This window comes from Pantherophis guttatus, chromosome 3 (genome assembly GCF_059756535.1).
Source record: "Pantherophis guttatus breed Tessera chromosome 3, ASM5975653v1, whole genome shotgun sequence".
Classification (NCBI taxonomy): Eukaryota; Metazoa; Chordata; class Lepidosauria; order Squamata; family Colubridae; genus Pantherophis; species Pantherophis guttatus.
In genome coordinates this window covers 121,423,417-121,443,234 of record NC_142065.1, presented here as the reverse complement: position 1 = coordinate 121,443,234, position 19,818 = coordinate 121,423,417, and the positions used below count along the sequence as shown (strand labels likewise).

Genomic DNA, 19,818 nt, shown 5'->3' with positions numbered 1-19,818 from the left:
ATCATTAGACAGATTTACTTCAGAGTAAACGTGGTTGAAATCTAGGGTGTCTTCAAGAATTTGAACTATAGTTTATTATTTAAGTTGACCAGAGAAAAATGTGTCAAACATTTATAGAAAATGTTTCTGTGATGTAACACATGTCAGGTTTCCATATATTGAAGACCAAAAATCCAAGAGAGTGAAATATAAAAATATAAAATAATGTTTCATAATCTATGAATATGAATATTCTAAAGATTTAGTTCAGTCTTCATTTTATGCTGTGATGGGGTTACGTATCTTTTTGGCTGTAGAATGAAGCAACAGGTTTCTGATTTCTGTATGGAAACCATTATGTGATTTCCACCACCTTCTGATTGCTCAGGTGCATATCTGTCAAAAAACTCTAAATGATAGCCATTTTTCAGTGGGTAAAATGTTTTTGGATGGGATGAACAATTAATTAGTTAACTTACTTTGTTTGCTTATTGAATTACTATCATTGCTCCTATTCTTTTCCTCCTCCTCCTCCTCCTCCTCCTCCTCCGCCTCCTCATACAACACTATTGACCCAAAAACTGTACTTTTTTGGGTTTGTACCTTATCTAAATTGCTGCTGGAAAGAACTGTAATGTGGCAGTATTTGGATTATAATACTGATAGGACAGCATTTTATATACAATTTATAACATTATTATAACTGACTAAGGAGAAATTATCACCACCAGACATTATCACCATAATGTTTAACAAACTGTTAATAAAAGATAGCCATAAATGTTGGGCCCAAAATTAACAATTTTAAAGAGGGAGAACCTGTAACTGATAAACATTGGGAACTGAATTAATAGTGTACTGTAGATAAGAAGCATATGTTTCCATAAAATGATTGATGCATAATAATAATTTTCTTCTGTGTTTTATTATCCAGGGAGGAATCTGAAGATTTGTTGATGGATTTCATATGGAGTATCATTTAATGTGCTGAGATAAATAGAAGAACAGGCCACACACCTTTCTGCTGCTGTTTACATTTCAGGTTCAAATACTAAGGTAGACATTGCTCCAATTAGTTACACAAGTCAATCACTTTAAAATAAATCAGAGAACTGATGTTGTGTTTGGTTGCCTCTACTGAACTAATTACAATGTTTTTAGAGCTGGTTTTTCTAAAATAAAACCATTTGATTTAGATGTATTCGGTACATCTAGGAAACGAGTTGGAGGTTGAAGAATACTGAAACCATCAACATTCTTAAAAAATCATTTCCTTATTTCATCTTGTGGGAAACAAATGACATATTGTATAAAGAGCAGAAAAAAATATGATCCACAGGAATATGATCGCAGTTATACTGCTGAGCCCCAAAGGATAGAAATTTACCTGTGATTGTGTAAGGCAATTAGCCTAGATGTGGTTGCAGTATTCTGGAAATTTTCAGGTTTTGTAGTCCTAAATTCTATTGTTTTTTCCTAAGAATTATAGTAATTAGTTTCTGTCCTTAGTTTGGTTGTTGGTTAGAAAAAGTGTGATGACCCTAGTTGTTACTAGATTGATTATAAGGGGGAAATCTGGAGGTAGGGTTGGTTTCATGAAATCCAAGAATTCTTAGATATGTTCTAGTTTCATAATTTTGAGCATCTCATTGTTCAGTAGCAGTCATGAAAGAGCAGTAAAATACATAGCACAGAATTAATGAGTAGCTGAAAAAAGTACAAACTTTGTTCCACTTAGAACATAACTTTGTTCCTGAGTTACGTTCCTGAGGCTGTTCATAAATTCATTTTGATTGCAAGTCCAACAAGCAATAAAAACATGTGCAGTACAGTTGTTACCTTACAGTATGTAATGTATCTATTAATAGTATACTGATGGAAGTTGGGAGATGGTAGGAAAGGAAGTTGGGAGAAGGCGGGAAGGGTTAGTTTCTTGCATACCACTTAGATAAACACCCTGCTGCAAATCTTTTCCTGCCTTCTTCTCATTTCCAGACCACTTGACATGGAAGTTTTGGTTACAGATTGGTTTGTTCATATCAGGAAAAGCTTGCAACTCGAAAGTTCATTAGTCAGTACCCTGCTTCCCCCCCCCCACCCGATTTTAAAACATCATCATTGGCCCTGGCCAAAGTGAATGCAGGCCATATGGGTTTAAAAAGGAAATGTTTCTTGTAACTTTATGAAGATTACTTCATGTTTATGAATTATGCATTAGCTTCGTTTAATCATCTTACCACAGTGAGATGAAACTAGGCAAATGGAACAGGGCTTACAAAGATGGGATCTTATGGCCCAAAGATTTATTTTGGACCGAACTCATTGATCTTGATGGGCCTTATTTTTAAATTGCCATTTCTAGGCTAGCTGTTAGATTTGTTCTATCGAATGTGTGCCAGCTTTGTGACTGAAGGGTCACATTCCATGTCACGTCTGGTGCTCCCAGGTCGACCATCACGGATTTTGATGAAATTTGGTGTGAACATGCACACACATCCCCAATGAACATTGGTAAAGTGTTATGTTTGCCAATGCAATACTTGCGGAGATATAGTCATTTGTATGACTTCATACTGCAACCTTCGACAGTATGACACTGAGATTTCAACAACTTTGAGACATAATATCTCCGGCAATATTTTGTTGAGAGAAACAAAACTTGGCCCTCTTGTATAACTTGATGAGCTCTATTAAACAAAATAATAAAAACATTCTCATGAGCGACCTCCATCTAGATAATTGGGAGCAAAGTTGGCCGAAAATAACTGTAGTGCAAAAAAAGGGTAAAGTTTGGCTTCTTATATCTTTGGAAGGAAAGACATGAGAAATGTGAAACTTTGTGCATAATAACTTAGCAACACAAGGTTGTTGAATATAAAATTTCATTCTCCTACTGCTTTCCAATAGTTCACAAATTGAGTGTAAATTTGACTGTTTTTGTAAAAATGCCAAAAATAGGGTATTTTCAGCCTGCTTTTCCAAAAAAAGACTTTCTAGAAACTCTGTTAAATCATTCTCATTGGAAAGAGCATGTTTCAAACCCCCTAAAAAAGTAGAGTTGGTGTTTCATCGCTGACGTATAAAGCCCTAAAAATAGGGACAAAGTGGAGGGCGTTGTATGGCAATGTCACATCCATTCTATTATTGTTTCATCTTGTTTGTTTTATATAAACATCATTACTACTATTATATTGTGTTGGTCCATGGTGACATTGTCATTACCAATTCAGGCACTTGACCCAGCAACTCCACCGCCATAGGGGGCACACCTGATAGCCATGCAATACCAGCCATGGGTGGATTTCCAAGCCGGCAATTGGGCAGCTAGGTTCCCAAGCCTAAAGTGGGTATCCTATATGATTTCCAAGCTGAAGTCCATACTGTTCATATGAACTGCCAAATTCCAACGATTGCTTATATATGCTTGAGAACCAGATAGATACCCACACAAGGCTTTGGAACCTCGAGGAAGAAACCAAACTACACGCTTGGGATCCTGAACCAAGAAACCCACCCATAGCTGGTATTGCATGACTATCAGGTGTGCCCCCTATGGCGATGGGGTTGCTGGGTCAAGTGCCTGAACTGGTAATGAATTAGTATAAGATTTCTGCAATGCTCTTGCCCCATCCCAGTATAGCAGGTGATTTTATAATGCTTGCAGACTCAAATTGTAACACTAGGATTTGGAATTCTGAGCTGCAGAGTTTTTTTAGTGTTGTCATAATTTGGTTAGAGAGGAGTACAATGCATACTTTTTCTTTGGACTACATCCCATTTAATGGACCAATGTACGTTGCATTAAGATTTGTCCGTTATATCAAGTTTTACTACCCAAATGCTTCCATTTATGACAGTTATATAATTATGCAAATTATATAAATTGGCACAAATACTATACATTTGCATTTAACATTCTTCCCCCTCAAATGATTGAAAGCTCAGGATTTTACTATTCTCAAATCTCATCCACAAGTAAATAACATTTGACCTTCTGTAGGTTAAGTCTGTACATCAACCTAAATGAAATTGAAGCCTAAGTGCTTAAGCAACCAAATGGACAATCAAAATCTCAGAAGCTATTCTGAACAGTTTTCTGGACATGGGCTTGCGTTTGCCACTGCAGGGCACAGTAAATGCTTGGTCACTTAATACTCCACTACAATAGTCGTTCACCCAGTAGTGAATTTGCTGAGCCTTTCAATACTTCGAGACATTGTGGGACCATCCATACCTATAGGTAAAGATGGCCAAAAAAGTTTTTGTTCTTGTATCCTCCAACTGCTTTGAATGTACATGCTTTGAATGATCTGATAAAGATGGTCATATACCTCTAAAGTTAGTAAGTTAGCGGTAAAGTTTTCCATGCTAAAGCTTACCATTTACTTAAATAGCAAATTCTATTAACACCATTTGCCATGAGGCACACTTAAGTAGCTAAATCATTATGGATATGGTTGCTTTTCAAATGTGTCTGTGCCTATGATGAACATTTGGTGCAAGAATGAGGTTTGTAGCCATATTGAAGACCTATGTCATTTCAAATAAAATTGTCACTGTAGCTGTTTATTATATTATAAAACTCCCTATTTCTACTTTGGCTTTTGATGAGATTTAGCCATGTCTCTCAATACAGCAGGAGTTATTCACCAACTAGATTTACAAAAAGAATCTACTTGTTGTAGAGCTTGTCTACTGATGGAGATTTTGGTCATGGTAGAGTAGTTTTGGAATTGGGTGGCCTTAACAAATCCAACAAATAAAAGAGAAACACATCCATGTTGCTACTCTACATATGGCACTGTATGGAGTATTGATGGAGAAAGCTACCAGCATGGCTGCATATCTAATAAAGTAGACAACACCATCCATCATGGCGGCAGCAGATTTGGCTTTACAGCAATGAGCTGTATAAGCTTTGATTTGCTTGTATTGTCAGAGCTTTTCTTATTGGATTGTTGGCACTGTTTTGCTTTCTTATTAGAGAGCCCTTTGTAACTTTTCTGCAATTAAAGCCTATGTCTTCTTTATTTACAGCGTTTGCCTAAAATATGTCATATGTGACATCTGGTTATGTCCTTGATCTTCATCCATAACCTGGTTAACTCATTGTCTATTTTATCATATGCTGACATTTGTAAACCATTCCAAGAGTGCTATAAAGCATGTGGAGTGATATATAGGTAAGTGGTATTGCTAATGCTGCATGAAGGTCAGTAGAGGAACTGGATATGTAAGATTATTAGAAGTGGAATTTTTTCATGCAAATTTTCTCTCAACCTGTTTTTTATTCTCTGTGTTAGGTTGAAGAGATGTAGATGTTTCTTGTGGATCTAGTAAATTTAAGTCTGTATCAGTGATAGGAAAAATCAATCTTGGAAATAATTGCTGTGAAGTATATAGTGGCAGAGAGAGTGTTGAACTTGAGAAAAGAAGATTAGAATAAAATTCTGATTTTGTTACTGTTTGTTTGGTGGCTTTAGGGCTTTGTCTCTGTCCTGAAACTTAACTTTGAAGATTCTGGTCTGGACACAAGATATTGAGGATATATCAAAACCATTTAATTCTGTAGGGTTAAATGGGAAGTAAAATATTCACCACTCGCCAGAGGAAGTCATAGGTATGTAGGAATTAATTGGTACTGTTGTAAGAATTACTTTAAACTTGCTAACCACTGTCCTACATTTTAGGAACCATATCATTTTCTTAATGTATATTGCTATGTTTTGAAGGAATCTAACAATAGTACTTGGGGAAACTATAATTTCTTTTATCAATCCATAGTAATTTTTTGTTCTTTACTGTGCTCACAAAGGCATGTGTCTTTTTGGGAACCTTTGGAACTTACAAGATTCTTTGATGGGAGCATTCTACCATTCTACCAGACATAGTTTTTTCCAAATACTTCAATTACTGAAATGATATAACAGGTCCAAAGAGACTGTCAGATCACCAGGGACCAAATGGAAAGCTATCCCCCAGTATTAATGTTGCATTCCTTCAGAACATAGCAATATACAATGCAATATGTTAAATGTAACTCCTTCTTACTAGAGGGCCCTGATGGATTAATTCTTGAGACTACAGTATTAAGGAGAATCTTGATATCTTTGTTAGTCACATTTGTACAATTTGGATTATGAAATGGAAACTGAAATTACTTTGGGCCATACATTGTGAGATTTATGAGTGTTGGTTCCTGGATGCTCCATACTTTTCTCTCCCTAATGAAGTGCCAATGAAGATTAAATGAAATCTCAGTGGAAAGGGTGATGCTCTTATCCTGGTTTTCCAGTTTTCATGTCTGACAAACTGGACTAGCCAAGCCATAATTTTACATTTGCCATTTATTATAATTGTTTTTTGAGATGTTTGCATATGCTAGAAAATTGGTAGCAGAAACATTATATCACACTGCAATATAACTTGGCAGAAGGAGAAAATATTTTGTACTACTTCTCTGAAGTTCAACAACATATCACAAGGAACAGATCTTTGGCTAGGAGAAATATAGAGCAAGTTGGTAATCTCAGTCTGAAATTTGAAGCTTGCTTGGAAAAACATTTCCCTTTTGAAGGTATCAGGAAAAGATTCTCTTGTCATGCACACTTTCTGCAGATGAGAAAAAAGAAAGGGATAAACATTTTCATTTAAAAAAATTGAAAGAAAGATTATTTATGAAGAAACCATTCTGATTGTATATATTTTGTTGCATTTTGCCATTTTTTTCAGGATCAAAATTTTTCAACTTAAGCAAGCTTGGCAGTTTCAAAAGTTCTTTTATTTTTTAGTGTTTATTTCTCAATATAATTTCCATAGTTCCAGTAAAAATATTTTTTCCACATAGCAAATCTTTTTATTTGCTTGTTCTATAGGCTAGATTTAATTTTTTTATCCATTGTTTTTCAAATAATGTATCTCAACTACCAGTGCGTACAGTGCTATGGATATGGTGATGATACACTAATATGAGTAAGAAAACTTATTGGAAAACTGACATCTCTATGTTTCAATTTGGATTTATGACTGTTCCTTTTCACAATGACAGTGTCACAGTTCAAGAAATTGAAAAGATCTCTGTGTTACTGTGGTTGACAGTAACAGAGTGAGAATCTGCCATTGTGCCTTGGCTATGAGATCTCCTGTTACAAAACACTTATGCTTTACTTTCAATCCTATTCAAAAATTTGGCAAATCTTTTACTGTTTATAAATGCTTTAGGCCCCCTCTGAGGAGAAATTAAAGAAATTTTACCTTTGAAATTGCATTATCTCAGTTACCACTTCAGACTGAAATACCGATTTGTCAAGTAGTTAGAAAGATAAATTAAGTTTCAAGAGACTTTTTGCATAGTTTCTATTTATGACTTCATAGTATGGATTATTTGCATATAATAGAAATAAAACTGACTATCTCAGAATGAGATCCAAGATATATTGAAGTCTTCACTGGGTTAGTTGGCCTTTTTACTTTAACCTTTGATGAATTCTTTCCCCATTATTATAGCCTCTGAAAAGATCTCTGTTGTCTTGCATCCTCCTTGCAAACTCATTGCTGCCTTTCATGTGAATGAATGTCTTAACTAAAAGTCTAATTTCCTATTGAAAGACATAAACTGGACATTATGAAAATTTGAAACATTGTTGCATATTTTCTCCTTCATAGATTCAATGCTGCAGCCTGAAAGCCTGCTACCTATTTGGGGTTTCACAGTACATTGCTTTTGTTTGAAAGTGAAAAACTCAAGTTTTTTGTGACATTTGTATTTAGAAGTAGAGAATATCTATGTTATTAGGAACTTTTGCATACATTGAGCTTTCATTCATGCTGGCATATTCTTTCAGTTCTTTAAGATTACATTCTTGCCGATTATACATTTTTATTTCAGCTTTGTTTTTCTTGAATAAATAAGATATCTCATCTCTCTTACCATAGAACAATATGTCTAATACAGTAAGAGTACTTGTTTAACTAACTCACTCTTGTCTACCCATAACAACTCTCAGGCAGGAGTTTTTCCCAGACCCATGTAAAAATGCTGGAATTGGACTTGCACACAGATTCTTTTCTTCTCAGGTATAAAATTATTTATCATTTTAAAAATAAATGGGCAATAATAAATAGCAAATTAACAATTGCAGTTTATTTCAGCACTTGTTTCCCAATTTAGAATTTATGTTTTTAATAATAGAAGCTGGCTTCTTCATAAATTAATATGAAATGGCTGATTCATAACTATCCTGCTTGGTCACATCAAGGACAATACCTGTAGGAGAAATGATCTTCTGAGTACCCTGAAAGGAAGGGAAGATATAGAGCCAAGAAGTTTGCAAATAAAGAATTGAATTAGTCTCTTGTTTCTCATGTATTGTACAAGCAGTGTCAGATCACAGAGTAAGTCATCCAGCGAAGGTCTGTAAAATCTAGATTAATGATGCAAATCACATGGAAATATCTATTCTGACTATGTGATGCGTCCTGACTTTATTACCCTGTTTCCCCCAAAATAAGACATCCCCTGATAATAAGCCCAATCGGGTTTTTGAGTGCATGGCAATAAGGCCAAGCGCTTATTTCACAGTTCAAAAAAAACCACAGTCTTATTTTCGGGGAAACACGGTATAAGGGAAATTTTAAGTTGAACACTAATAGAGAAGCTATTTGTTTTAGCAGTTACTAACTTTTAGCAGTTTGCTAACGTCTCTCCTCTCTGTTTTTTTTTTTTTTTTTTTTTTTTTTACTTTCAGAGCTACGTGTGATATATGAAACCTGCAGGAGATGTTGTAATGACTGTGAAATTACACTGAGGACAGATCTTGCTCCTTCCATTTTTTTGTGATTACTGCTCTTACTATTGTGATTGATCATTTTCTACAAGTGAGCTGGTTGCTTTGTCTGGTCTTTTTGTTTAAAAAAAGAGAAAGAAAGATGTCTGATCCTGACGCCCATCAAGATGCTGGTATCAAGCCAGGCTTGTTGGAAAAAAGCAACAATTCTGGTGATTCTCAGCCCTCAATCAACTTGGAAAGAAGGAACAAAAGTGGGATAATTAGTGAACCTTTGAACAAAAGTCTTAAGAAGTCTCGACCACTGTCCCATTACTCTGCTTTTGGTAGCAGCAGCTCATTAAGTGAACATTCAGAGAAATGTGTCCCTATGACCAACAGCAGTGAGGCAATCGTGGAAAAAAGCAATTCTACCTCAAAGCACAAAACCATCTCTGATATGTTGAGCAGATCAGATATTTCTTTGGAAGGACAGAACATCTTGCAACAGTTTGCTCAGTCTACAGAGTTGCTCAAAAGAGTAGTCCAGGAGCACATCCCTCTGCCTAATGACCATGGGACGGGCATCTCAGACATGGAAGCTGTCTCAACAGCTGAAACAATGAACAACCCATCTGATTTTCCTTACCTGGGGGCTTTTCCCATCAACCCTGGCCTTTTCATTATGACCCCTGCTGGTGTATTTTTGGCAGAAAGTGCACTCCATATGGCTGGCTTAGCAGAGTACCCAATGCAGAATGAATTGGCATCTGCCATCAATTCAGGGAAAAAGAAACGAAAACGATGTGGCATGTGTCCTCCTTGCAGAAGACGAATAAACTGTGAGCAGTGCAGCAGTTGTAGGAACCGTAAAACTGGACATCAGATTTGCAAATTCCGAAAATGTGAAGAACTTAAAAAGAAGCCTTCTGCTGCACTGGAGGTAATTGCCTTTGCTGACACAGCTTAATAATTCCCTCTCAACTGTCCTTTGTGGAATCAAATTATGAGGACTGGATGTGGAAATGTCAGACGTTTGAATCCATTAACAATTTGTACCTTTATATTTTATATAGCCCAGGCTTTTCACAGATATACATCCACACAGTTAATAATAATATTTAAAAGAGAGGGTGTTTTACATTAGTTTCCTTCATGAGATACAATGAGCTAGAACCTTATAGCAAGTTAAGCAGCTGATGTGGCAGTCACGGACACCTCCATCCAAGACTGCATGCATGGGTTCAGATTGCTGAGTATTTTTCCAAGGAAAGATAATAAGTACAGGAAGAAATTCCTGTACATTAAAGAAAGAGGATCTATTCTATCTTGTATACATTTCTTGTTTAATACTATAGTGCTTTTGAGTGTTCACAATATTTTTACATGTGTTACTTTGATTTTAATATTTCAGCAATGGTGTAAGGTAAGCTTATATTAGAAGAAGGGCCAAGGGTAGAAGAAGGTATAGGTATAGCTTATTAATTTTACAGCTGGAGGGATATGGGTAGCCCTTGACTTATAAAACAATTGAGCCCAAAATTTATGTTGCTAAGCAAGACAGTTAAGTGTGTTTTGCTCACTTTACCTTTCTTGCCACAATCATTAAATGAATCATTAAAGTTGTTATGTTAACAACACGGTTAAGTGAATCTGGCTTTGCCATTGATTTTATTTGTTAGAAGGTCACTAAATGTGATCACATGACCCTGGGATATGTCATAAATATGAGTCGGTTGCCGAGCATCCAAATTTTGGTCATGTGGTCATTGTGATGCTGTTAACAGTTGTCAGTGTGAAAAACAGTCATAAATCACTTTTTTCAGTGCAATTGTCACTAAACAAAATATTGTAAGTCAAAGACTATCTCTATTTGCATTTAGAGTTTGTAGCTTAGGTGGTGCAACTGTGTATTCATCCTTCTTTGAGCTAGAAATAAAGATGTAGGGTTTTTGCCTCTTCATGGAAGTTATTAAGTGATGCAAAGATTTACCACTTTGTACTATTTATGAGGAAGTTGTTAATATGCATGCCTCTTCTCAAGATGTGATCATCCATTAATCCATATTAGTTTCAAACAAATGAAGCTTGATGTAGCATAATGTGAGAGTTCTCAAAGAATCAGAGCTAGGCACTTAACTTCCTTCCTTCCCTCCCTCCCTCCCTCCCTCCCTCCCTCCCTTGGTCATATTGCAACATAGTACTCTTTACTTAGCCCAGTACTGATTTTGACTACATCTCAGTAACAGAGTTGGAAGGGACCTTGGAGGTCATCTAGCCCAACTCCCTGCTCACAAAGGAGACCTATACTAGGGATTCAAACTGCCGACTTTTCTGATCGACAAGCTCAGCATCATCTCTTCAAAGTCCCAAAGGTCTTGATTTAACCAGCTATACAAGATTCTTATAACTTGGAAGCACAAGGAACACATATGTCTATATTCTAGAACACCCCATTATAGTTCTTAAACTCTGGAAAATATCCTGTTCCTAGGAAGTTAACTTGTTATAAAGATTACATTCATTCTTTCATTTTATTTCATCAAACCCTTGGGATGGTGTGAATTTTCTCGCAGATGTTTATCTGTCTGAACTTTGCCCAGTAGCTGACAATCTTGAAAGTCCATGCCCAGAACCTTTATTAAACTTTTCTTGTCAATAGAATTTGATTTAGTAAAGCTCATTGATGTTTGACTAAGCATAGAGCTCCAAATCTTTATAATTTGAAAGAATGGGTGCTTAAATACAGTAAACATGAGCTCTCAAATGAAAGAATAAAGATTAGACAATAAGGATTAGGATTATAATTGAGATACAAGCACAGCAAAATAAAGACATAAATAATTCCAGCATGTGAAAAAAATCCAGTAATGTTTAGATTTAACTGCAAATCTGCAAGCAAAGAAAAATGTGTATATACTAGTTCATTTCTCAAGATGCATTAATGACTTAAAAAATAAATTTATTTGAATTTGAGGAGTGACCTTAATTAAACAATTTACTCCCATTTTACTTGAAAATGTACATAAATCAATTTTGATAGACAATAACATTGGGGCTTCTTCAGCATAGTTGCAAAAAGATAAGACAATGGCAAATCACTTCCATGCTATTATGAAGAAAATTGCATGGATATGATCAGCAATTCAGCAGGAGATGAACTTGATTCAAATGAGTTGTTTCAAGAAAGCAAATTAGAATGTATGCACCAAAGCCATGATGGTGCACCTTCTGCAAGAAAAAAAATCAGATGCAGTTTGGAGCTTGGATAATGCGAATTTTGAATAGAGATAAAACAAAAGCAAACCCCCCCAGGTGATTATTTCTCTGAACTAAAATTCACCAATTGAGGCTGCTTTTCCATAAAGGAAGGGAACATCAGTATTCTCATGTAGCATGCAGTTTTGTTAAATCTGTTGCATATAAATTATGCAGGTTTGATTTCTTATTTGGGTCACTGCTGATTCCTGAATTACAGAATTGTCAGATTGCATCCAAAGCCTGTATATTCTAGCCTGTACATTATGTGGAGAGGTGCCAAAATTTAAACCCTGATTTTATTTGGTTGTACAGGATGGATAGCAGTCTTCTGGAATTCTTTTGCTGTGGAGGTCATTAACTAATAATAAATCTACTTACTGGAATTTGGTGTCCTTGGAAGTTTGGTCCTTCAGTTTCTTGCTTAGCTGACTGGAAGCTATTTGATAGCCAGTATGTTAAAATGCAGCCTAGATAAAATAAAAATACCATGAGATGGAGATAGGTTGTCTCCCCAAGTGAATGATATTCAATCTGGGATGGACTTTCTCTGAAATTTCAGTTATGCTGTTTGGGACTACTCTTGTCATTGCCATTGGGGGTTGTCTGAGTGGTTAAATGGTGTATTACCAACTAATCAGTACTAAATGTACAAATTATCTTGTCTGGAATCAGGTGTAATACTTCATTCACTCAGATTACTCCTATTGTTCTAATTAGAATTATTTTTTTAAATAATCCAGTAATCCAGAATTGTACTTCTACTGAAGTACAATTGTATTAATTAGGGTAGGTCAACAGAATATTAAGAATTGTATTAATTGGGGTAGGTCAACAGAATATTAAGGTATCAGCTATATTGGGTTCTAGACCATTTCTAAACCAAACTCAGGGTACTAATGCTGTCCTTTTAAACTTTTAAACCTTTCTCCTTCTGAGGCCAGCCATCCGTCTTCCATCTAGGACAGCAGCCCCCAACCTTTTGGGTGCCAGGAACTGGTTCTGTGGAGGGTGGTTTTCCCATGGACTAGTGGGCGTGGTTTTGCATACTGCCTGGATACCGCATGTACATGAATGGGTCTTAACGGTTATGGACCCCTGATTTAGGAAACATCACAGTTGTACTAGGCTAAGATATTTCTCTTCTAGGCATTTTAGAATTTGATAAAATCCAGAATGCATGTGTCTTTATTCTATTAACATTGTGACATTTATTTACTATCCAAGCAATTTCGTTTTACTATTTTATCATTTTCATTTCTTCAGACAGTATTAAAGTTTATTAAGAGAAATATCATCATTGGTGGATTAAAACATAACAGTGTTTGAAAAGACAGTCATGCAAACAAAGAATCAGAATAGTTCTCTGGGTCCAGAAAGAAAAGGCTATAATGAATGAATGAAATTGAAAGAAGCACTAAGAACCTTCCAATTGGTGAGGGTTGTTTTGTTTTGGGGATCCTAGTTTTGTTGGAGATACCTAAGCGGAGTCTGAGCAGCAACAGGGATAGGTTCTACTTACCTTTACTACTGGTTCGTAACAAGGCCACGCGCGCGCAGAAGCGTTCTGATGACATCGGGGTCTGTAGGCAGAGCCTCCCGCCGGTTTTACTACCGGTTCTATAGAACCGGTGTGAACCGGGGGCAACCCACCACTGAGCAGCAAGCTATTGTGTATTTTATAGTAATGTGTTGCATTGCAGTTCCTGCTTTGGATAAAAAAAATGGAATGGCATTATTTCCAAAATAACGTCTAACACAATTGCATGATTTTATACTTTCAGTATCAAAGAACAACGTTCATGTGTAGATCCAGGAGTAAGAAATAATGTAGACCAGCCTTCCCTAATCTGGTGCATTCTAGATACATTGGAATCATCACTTCCATAATTAATGAGAGTCACATAAATTGTAGGATAGCACTTCTGGAGTGCGTCTTCTCTCTCCTAGTCCCTTCAGAATCTTTCATCCCTTCTCAAGAGAAAACTCAGAACTGTTGCTGAAGTACCAGTGGGTTTTTGTAGACATTCTTTTCCTTGTATTTCCTTTTACTTTTTTATTTTATTTATTTATTTTATTTGTTTGTCAAACATGTACAAGACAACAAGTATATATAACAATGGAATCATGTAGAGCATTCCAGACGTTGACCACTCTGTTGCTGAAATCATATTTCCTGCAATCAAGTTTGAAGCGGTTTACCTTGAGTTTGTATCGATTGTTTGCCCGTGTACTATTGTGGTTGAAACTGAAGAAATTGTTGACAGGCAAGATGTTGTAGCAGACAATTTTGTGTACTATGCTTAAATCGGACCGCAGGCGGCGCAATTCCAGATTATCCAAATGCAACATTTTAAGCCTGGTGGCATAGGGAATTCTATTGTGAGTATAGGAGTGGGGTACTCTTCTTGTGAAATACTTCTGAACCCGCTCAATCATGTTAATGTCCGAAATACAGTGTGGGTTCCAGGTGGACGAGCTGTATTCAAAAATTGGTCTGGCAAAGGTTTTGTATGCCTTAGTTAGCAATACAATATTACCGGAGAAGAAACTTCGCAAAATTAAGTTAACAACTCTTAGTGCCTTTTGGCAATACTGTTATAGTGTGCTCTGGGGCTTAGATCGTTTGAGATGAGTACTCCTAAGTCCTTGAGAGAGTGAGGTTGTCTACCTTACTCTCATTTCCGCCCAACTTGTATTTGGTGTTCTGATTTTTATTGTCAAATGTGTAGGACAGAACATATATTAATTGAAATTTGGAGTTGCCAATTGCGCTACCATTCTGACACATAGTCAAGGTCGCTTTGCAGGGCAGCAGAATTGTCAGTGGTGTTAAATAATTTTACATCATCAACGAAAAGGAAGCAGCTGCTTATAATATTATTGCATAGGTCGTTGTTGTAAAGCAGAAAGAGTGTGGGTCCTAAAACGCTGCCTTGTGGGACTCTGCTGTTAACTGGTGCCGGACTTGATAGGGCCCTCTCTATTTTGACTATTTGTTGCCTGTTTGACAGGAACGCGGCTATCCACTTGTGTAGGGATCCAGAGATGCCGTAAGAACTTAATTTCAACAGTAGTTTGTCGTGCACCACTGAATCAAAGTCTTTACAGAATTCTCCAGAACAGTGGGACCGGCAGCCAGGCATGGGTGAACTCCGTCTGATATCCAATAGGACCAAGTCTGCAAGTTGTTAAGCACCTCCTCTTTCTCTTCCTTCCCAGCTTTCAGACTCGGTCTGATTGGGAGAGACGTGCCTTTTGGAGCTGCTCCCTTGCTATAAGAAGAATTTTTTATACCAAGTGTCGAATTACAGCGTGAAGGGCGATCCAGCCCGAACCTGCTGAAGGCCGCCTTCAGGGCATGCAAATCGGGTCGGGAGCCTGCCTTGTATCGCTCCCTTCTCTCCCAGCGTGAATGATGATCTGCCAGAGCCCGCTGAAGGCCGTTTTGCGGCGACGCTCCTGCGATCAGCAGGGCGTTGGACTGGCACTCCCGGGCTGTGTCCTGATCATCGTGCCTTGGAGCCAGGGTTTGGGGGTTTCCCCTGCGACAGACCACGCGCGCAGGAGCACGCGACAACGGCAAGCCCCAGGAAGGATTCCCGGCTTCGCAGAGACCCACAAGAGCCCGGTAAGACTGCTCCATCAGCTGGAAGACAGAGGGCAGCATCCATCCCCACAGAGAAGGCTCCAGAGGCTTCTGCCTGCTTCAGGCCCAGTAGTGCTCCTTTGTGAGCCTCCCTGCCACGTGCAGATTAGAGGCCTAGCCTTTCAGGCCTCGGCCCTTTCCAAGATGGCAACCGCTCCTTCCAAGCAGCTTGACAAGCGGGCCATTCAGGCAGCTACAGCAGATGGGCCTCTTGCCCAGGTGGAGGCAGGCCCTTCGGGTACCAGGGTCTCCTCTCGGGGCAAGGCAACCCATCCTCCATCAACCTCCCAAACAGGCTTCTAAGGCCTCAGAGAGAGAGGCCAGTAAATGCCACAAGGCGATTGAAAAGGCCACAGATCGGGCCATCAAGGAGGCTGGCAAAAGGTCTCGGGACCTACATGTTGGGGACCAACCTATTCAGCCGGTTTCTCCCCCACTTCAGTTGGACCAACCGGCCCTCCCACAGCAGGAGGCCACGGCTATCTGGTCTTTGGATGAGCCTGGCGCCCTGGACCCTGACCCCATGACCACCCAATGGGCCCAGCCTGTGAGATAGGCCGAAGCCATGTTTATGCCCACAGCCTCTGGCCTCAGGCATGACCAGTAGGATGGCCCTCAGTGTCCAGCGGATATAGCTGACCTGATTTCTGTGGCCGTTCAACGCAGCATGACAGAGATCATGCAGCAGAGAATCCATTCATGGGTCTCCACTTGCCCTAGCTCCCAGGTCAGCCATGGCCTATTGGGAGATCCAGGCCCTTCACAGGACCTAGATTACCCTGCTGTTTCCCCTAACCAGGGTTCTTTGGCAGGAAAGGACTTTCTGAGGGAACCAGATTTGTCGGATGATGAGGACCTGGTCCTGGACCACCCATCCTTTGTGGCCAAATCCATCAGGTCCACCATCTCGTCCCGCCGCTTGCTTTGGCTGCACCACTGGCATGCTGATGCCAAGAACAAATGGCGCCTGGCGTCCGCCCCATATTCGGGGGGCATGCTTTTTGGCTGTTCCCTGGAACCCCTCCTGGTAGAATCTAGGGATAAGTGCAAGGTCTTACTTAATGTGTCCCACAGGTCAGTTTCTAGACCAGCACCCTATTTTCGTTCCTTTATGCAGCAGAGATCACAATGGTCCTTTCCCCCTAGGCAGGGTAGACCCCAGGACAGACAGGGAAGCCTGGGACAGAGAGGTCCTCCTAAGCGGCCTTTTTGGGGTGAGAGGGGTCAATGCTCCCATTGACTGCTTGTCCAACCCTCCCATTGGAGGCAGACTGGCGCTTTTCGCCAGCCAATTGGAGGTTACCACCACGGACGCTTGGGTCAGGGAGATGGTTAGGTCAGGCCTCTCCCTGGAATTTCTCTCCACCCCCCCCACCCCCCGAGCCTGTTCATCTGTTGTCCCGTCACGGGACCGGATGAAGCGGCTCCTTGTGGAATCAGCCATAAAACATCTCATCACCATTCAGGCCGTACAGCTGGTTCCATGGGAGCAACACAGACAGGGGTTTTATTCCTGTTTGTTCATGATTCAAAAAGCCTCGGGGGAATGGAGGGTAATTCTCGATCTGAAGTCCTTGAACCGCCACATAGTTTACTGGTGGTTCAAGATGCAGTCTCTCCAGTCCATTTTGGAGAGTGTTGGGGAGGGCAACTTCTTCATGTTAGTAGACCTGATGGAGGCTTACCTCCACATTCCCATCCTCCCAGCCCACAGAAGGTTCCTCTATTTCTGCCACACGGGGAACCATTACCAATACTGTGCCCTGCCATTCGGTCTCTCCTCCGTGTCCAGAGTGTTTACCAAACTGATGGCTGCCCTAGCAGGCCATCTCTGGACAATTCCAATAAGGATACAATTCTACCTAGACGATCTCCTTATCCAATCCCATTCGGAGTCTCTGGCGAGCGCAGACCTGGTTACCACCCTCCTGGTGTTGCAGGACCACGGCTTTTCAATCAACAGGGCCAAGAGCCTCTTTCATCTGACAACTCGCATCCAACATTTGGGGGCGATTATCGATATGGTCGAGAACAGGGTACATCTCTCCCAGGAGCGTCTCTCCAATCTGCATGATCTGGTTATGAGGGTCAGTGCGGGGCAACCAGTTCCTCTGCACTTTCTTTGCCAGTTCCTGGGTGTCAGGGCGTTGATTAATCCCATGTTTGGCTCTGGGAAAAATCACCCTGGTTTAGAGGATGGATCGAGGCTTATTCCTTGTTGCAATATTCTGAAAAAGAAACGCGAAGAAAAGTTTCTAATAAAACTCATTTATTTGTTATAAGGAAAATAAAACACCTCACTAACTAAGAAAAGTTAATTGCTACATTTTTGAAAATAGTTCTTGCCGGCTATTTCTCAGCCGGACCTTGCTGGCAAGAGAACAAAGGAAAGAGTGTGTGAAGCAAGTGAAGGAATGTGGGTGGATGCACATGCGTAGTAGCTTCTGATAACAATTCTTGGCAAGGTACGGAAAGTCAGATAGTCCAGAAAAAATTGGCTCAGCTGGTAAATAAAATAACGCAGTGACATTCCCCTTCTTTGCCAGTTGAGCGAATATCAGTACATCATCAAATAAGGCACATCTTCTTACGCAGATAGTCGTGTTGAGCTGCTGGAAGTGGTTTGTTGAGCATATCAGCAATTTGATCATGTGTAGATACATACTGCATTTTGACAAAACCTTTTTTCACTAAATGTTTTATATTTTGATAACGAATGTCAATGTGTCTGGACCTAGAACCTGTAAAATGTGATTCAGAAATATAAACCACCGATTCATTGTCTTCCATCACGGTGATCGGTCGGATCGGGTGTGTCCAGATATCTGTGACTAAAGCATCAAACCAAGTTAGAGAATTACATGCATCTGAAACACAAGCATATTCAGCTTCAGTAGATGAACAAGAAACAAAATTCTGTTTACGTACTTGCCAATAAACAGGACATCCATTTAAGAACATCATATAACCTGAAGTACTTTTGCGTGATTTCTTATCACTTGCCCAATCAGAATCTGCATAACAACATAATTCTGCATAATCAGTATGTGTTGGTTCTAACAATAATTTCATGTGTTTAGTGTATTTTAGGTATCTCAATAATTTCTTAATACATGTCCAATGAAACTGTTTTGCCTTACCTACGTGTCGAGATAAAAGATTAACACTAAGTGCAATGTCGGGTCTGGTCCAACTACTAATGTACAATACTGACCCAATGACTGAACGATAAAGTGTTTGATCGTCGAACTCAGGACTTGCTTCTTGTGTCAAGTTATGAAAATCTGTTTGCATAGGTGTTTTTGTTGTGTTAGCATCTTTCATGTTGCAATGATGCAAAACTTGTTCAATTTTATCTTCTTGTGAAAGACTAAACCCCTTCTGTGTCTTTTCAATCTGAACACCTAAATAAGTGCTAATATGACCTAATGATTTCAATGCAAAGCTTCGGCAAAAATTTCATTCATTTGCTTATTTAGACCAATATAAACAATATCATCAACATAAACAAGAACTATCTTATATGCATTGTTAGATCTTTTTGTGAACACGCACTCATCAGTTTCGGACTTAATAAAGCCCATTGAATTTAGTTTGTCAGTAAGACATAAATACCACATTAAACCAGATTGTTTCAGACCATAAAGACTTTTGTTTAGGAACCAGGTATCCCCTTCTTGCTGTCGGAATCCTGGAGGACTTCTCACGTAGATCTCTTCATCTAGGTCTGCATGTAGATAAGCCGTGTCAACATCAAACTGGAAAACTTCTAAACCAAGGATAGTTGCAGTTGCTAAAGCAATTTTTACACTCTCAGTTCTGACTGTCGGTGAGTAAGTATTTGTGTAGTCCTCAGGATAACGTTGAGCGAAACCCTGAGCTACAAGTCTGGCCTTGTACAATGACTCACCATTTGGTTTCTTTTTGATTCTGTAGACCCATTGAGTGCCAATGACCTTTTTGTTTGCTGGAGGTTTTGCAGGTGTAAATACTTTAAGTTTCTTTAGACTGTCCATTTCAACCTGCATTGCATCATACCATTTGTCTTGCTCTGAATCAGGGAGCTGCTTGATTTGTGTGAAATTATCAGGTGGAAGTGTGACATTGCAAATCAAAGGCAAGGGTGCTTTTGTCAGTTGCCAAGAATATCGTTGTGGAGGGATCCCT

General features: G+C 39.1%; 1 protein-coding gene across 50 annotated transcripts in view; it reads left to right on the top strand.

Moving 5' to 3' along the window:
- CXXC5 (CXXC finger protein 5) overlaps positions 1 to 19,818 on the top strand; it is a 167,571-nt gene that overhangs the window by 108,744 nt on the left and 39,009 nt on the right. For 20 of the 50 annotated variants that reach the window (XR_015733554.1, XR_015733551.1, XR_015733555.1 and 17 more), the window contains 5 exons: positions 914 to 1,035; positions 5,017 to 5,162; positions 5,463 to 5,599; positions 7,986 to 8,055; positions 8,727 to 9,687. Coding sequence is in view for 33 of the 50 variants with exons in the window: in XM_087891256.1 (XP_087747382.1) it covers positions 8,908 to 9,687 (780 nt within the window). In the remaining 17 variants the exon portion in view is untranslated. The remainder of the gene's footprint in view (positions 1 to 913; positions 1,036 to 5,016; positions 5,163 to 5,462; positions 5,600 to 7,985; positions 8,056 to 8,726; positions 9,688 to 19,818) is intronic. The other 30 variants (XR_015733558.1, XR_015733557.1, XR_015733559.1 and 27 more) reach the window with 4 other exon arrangements.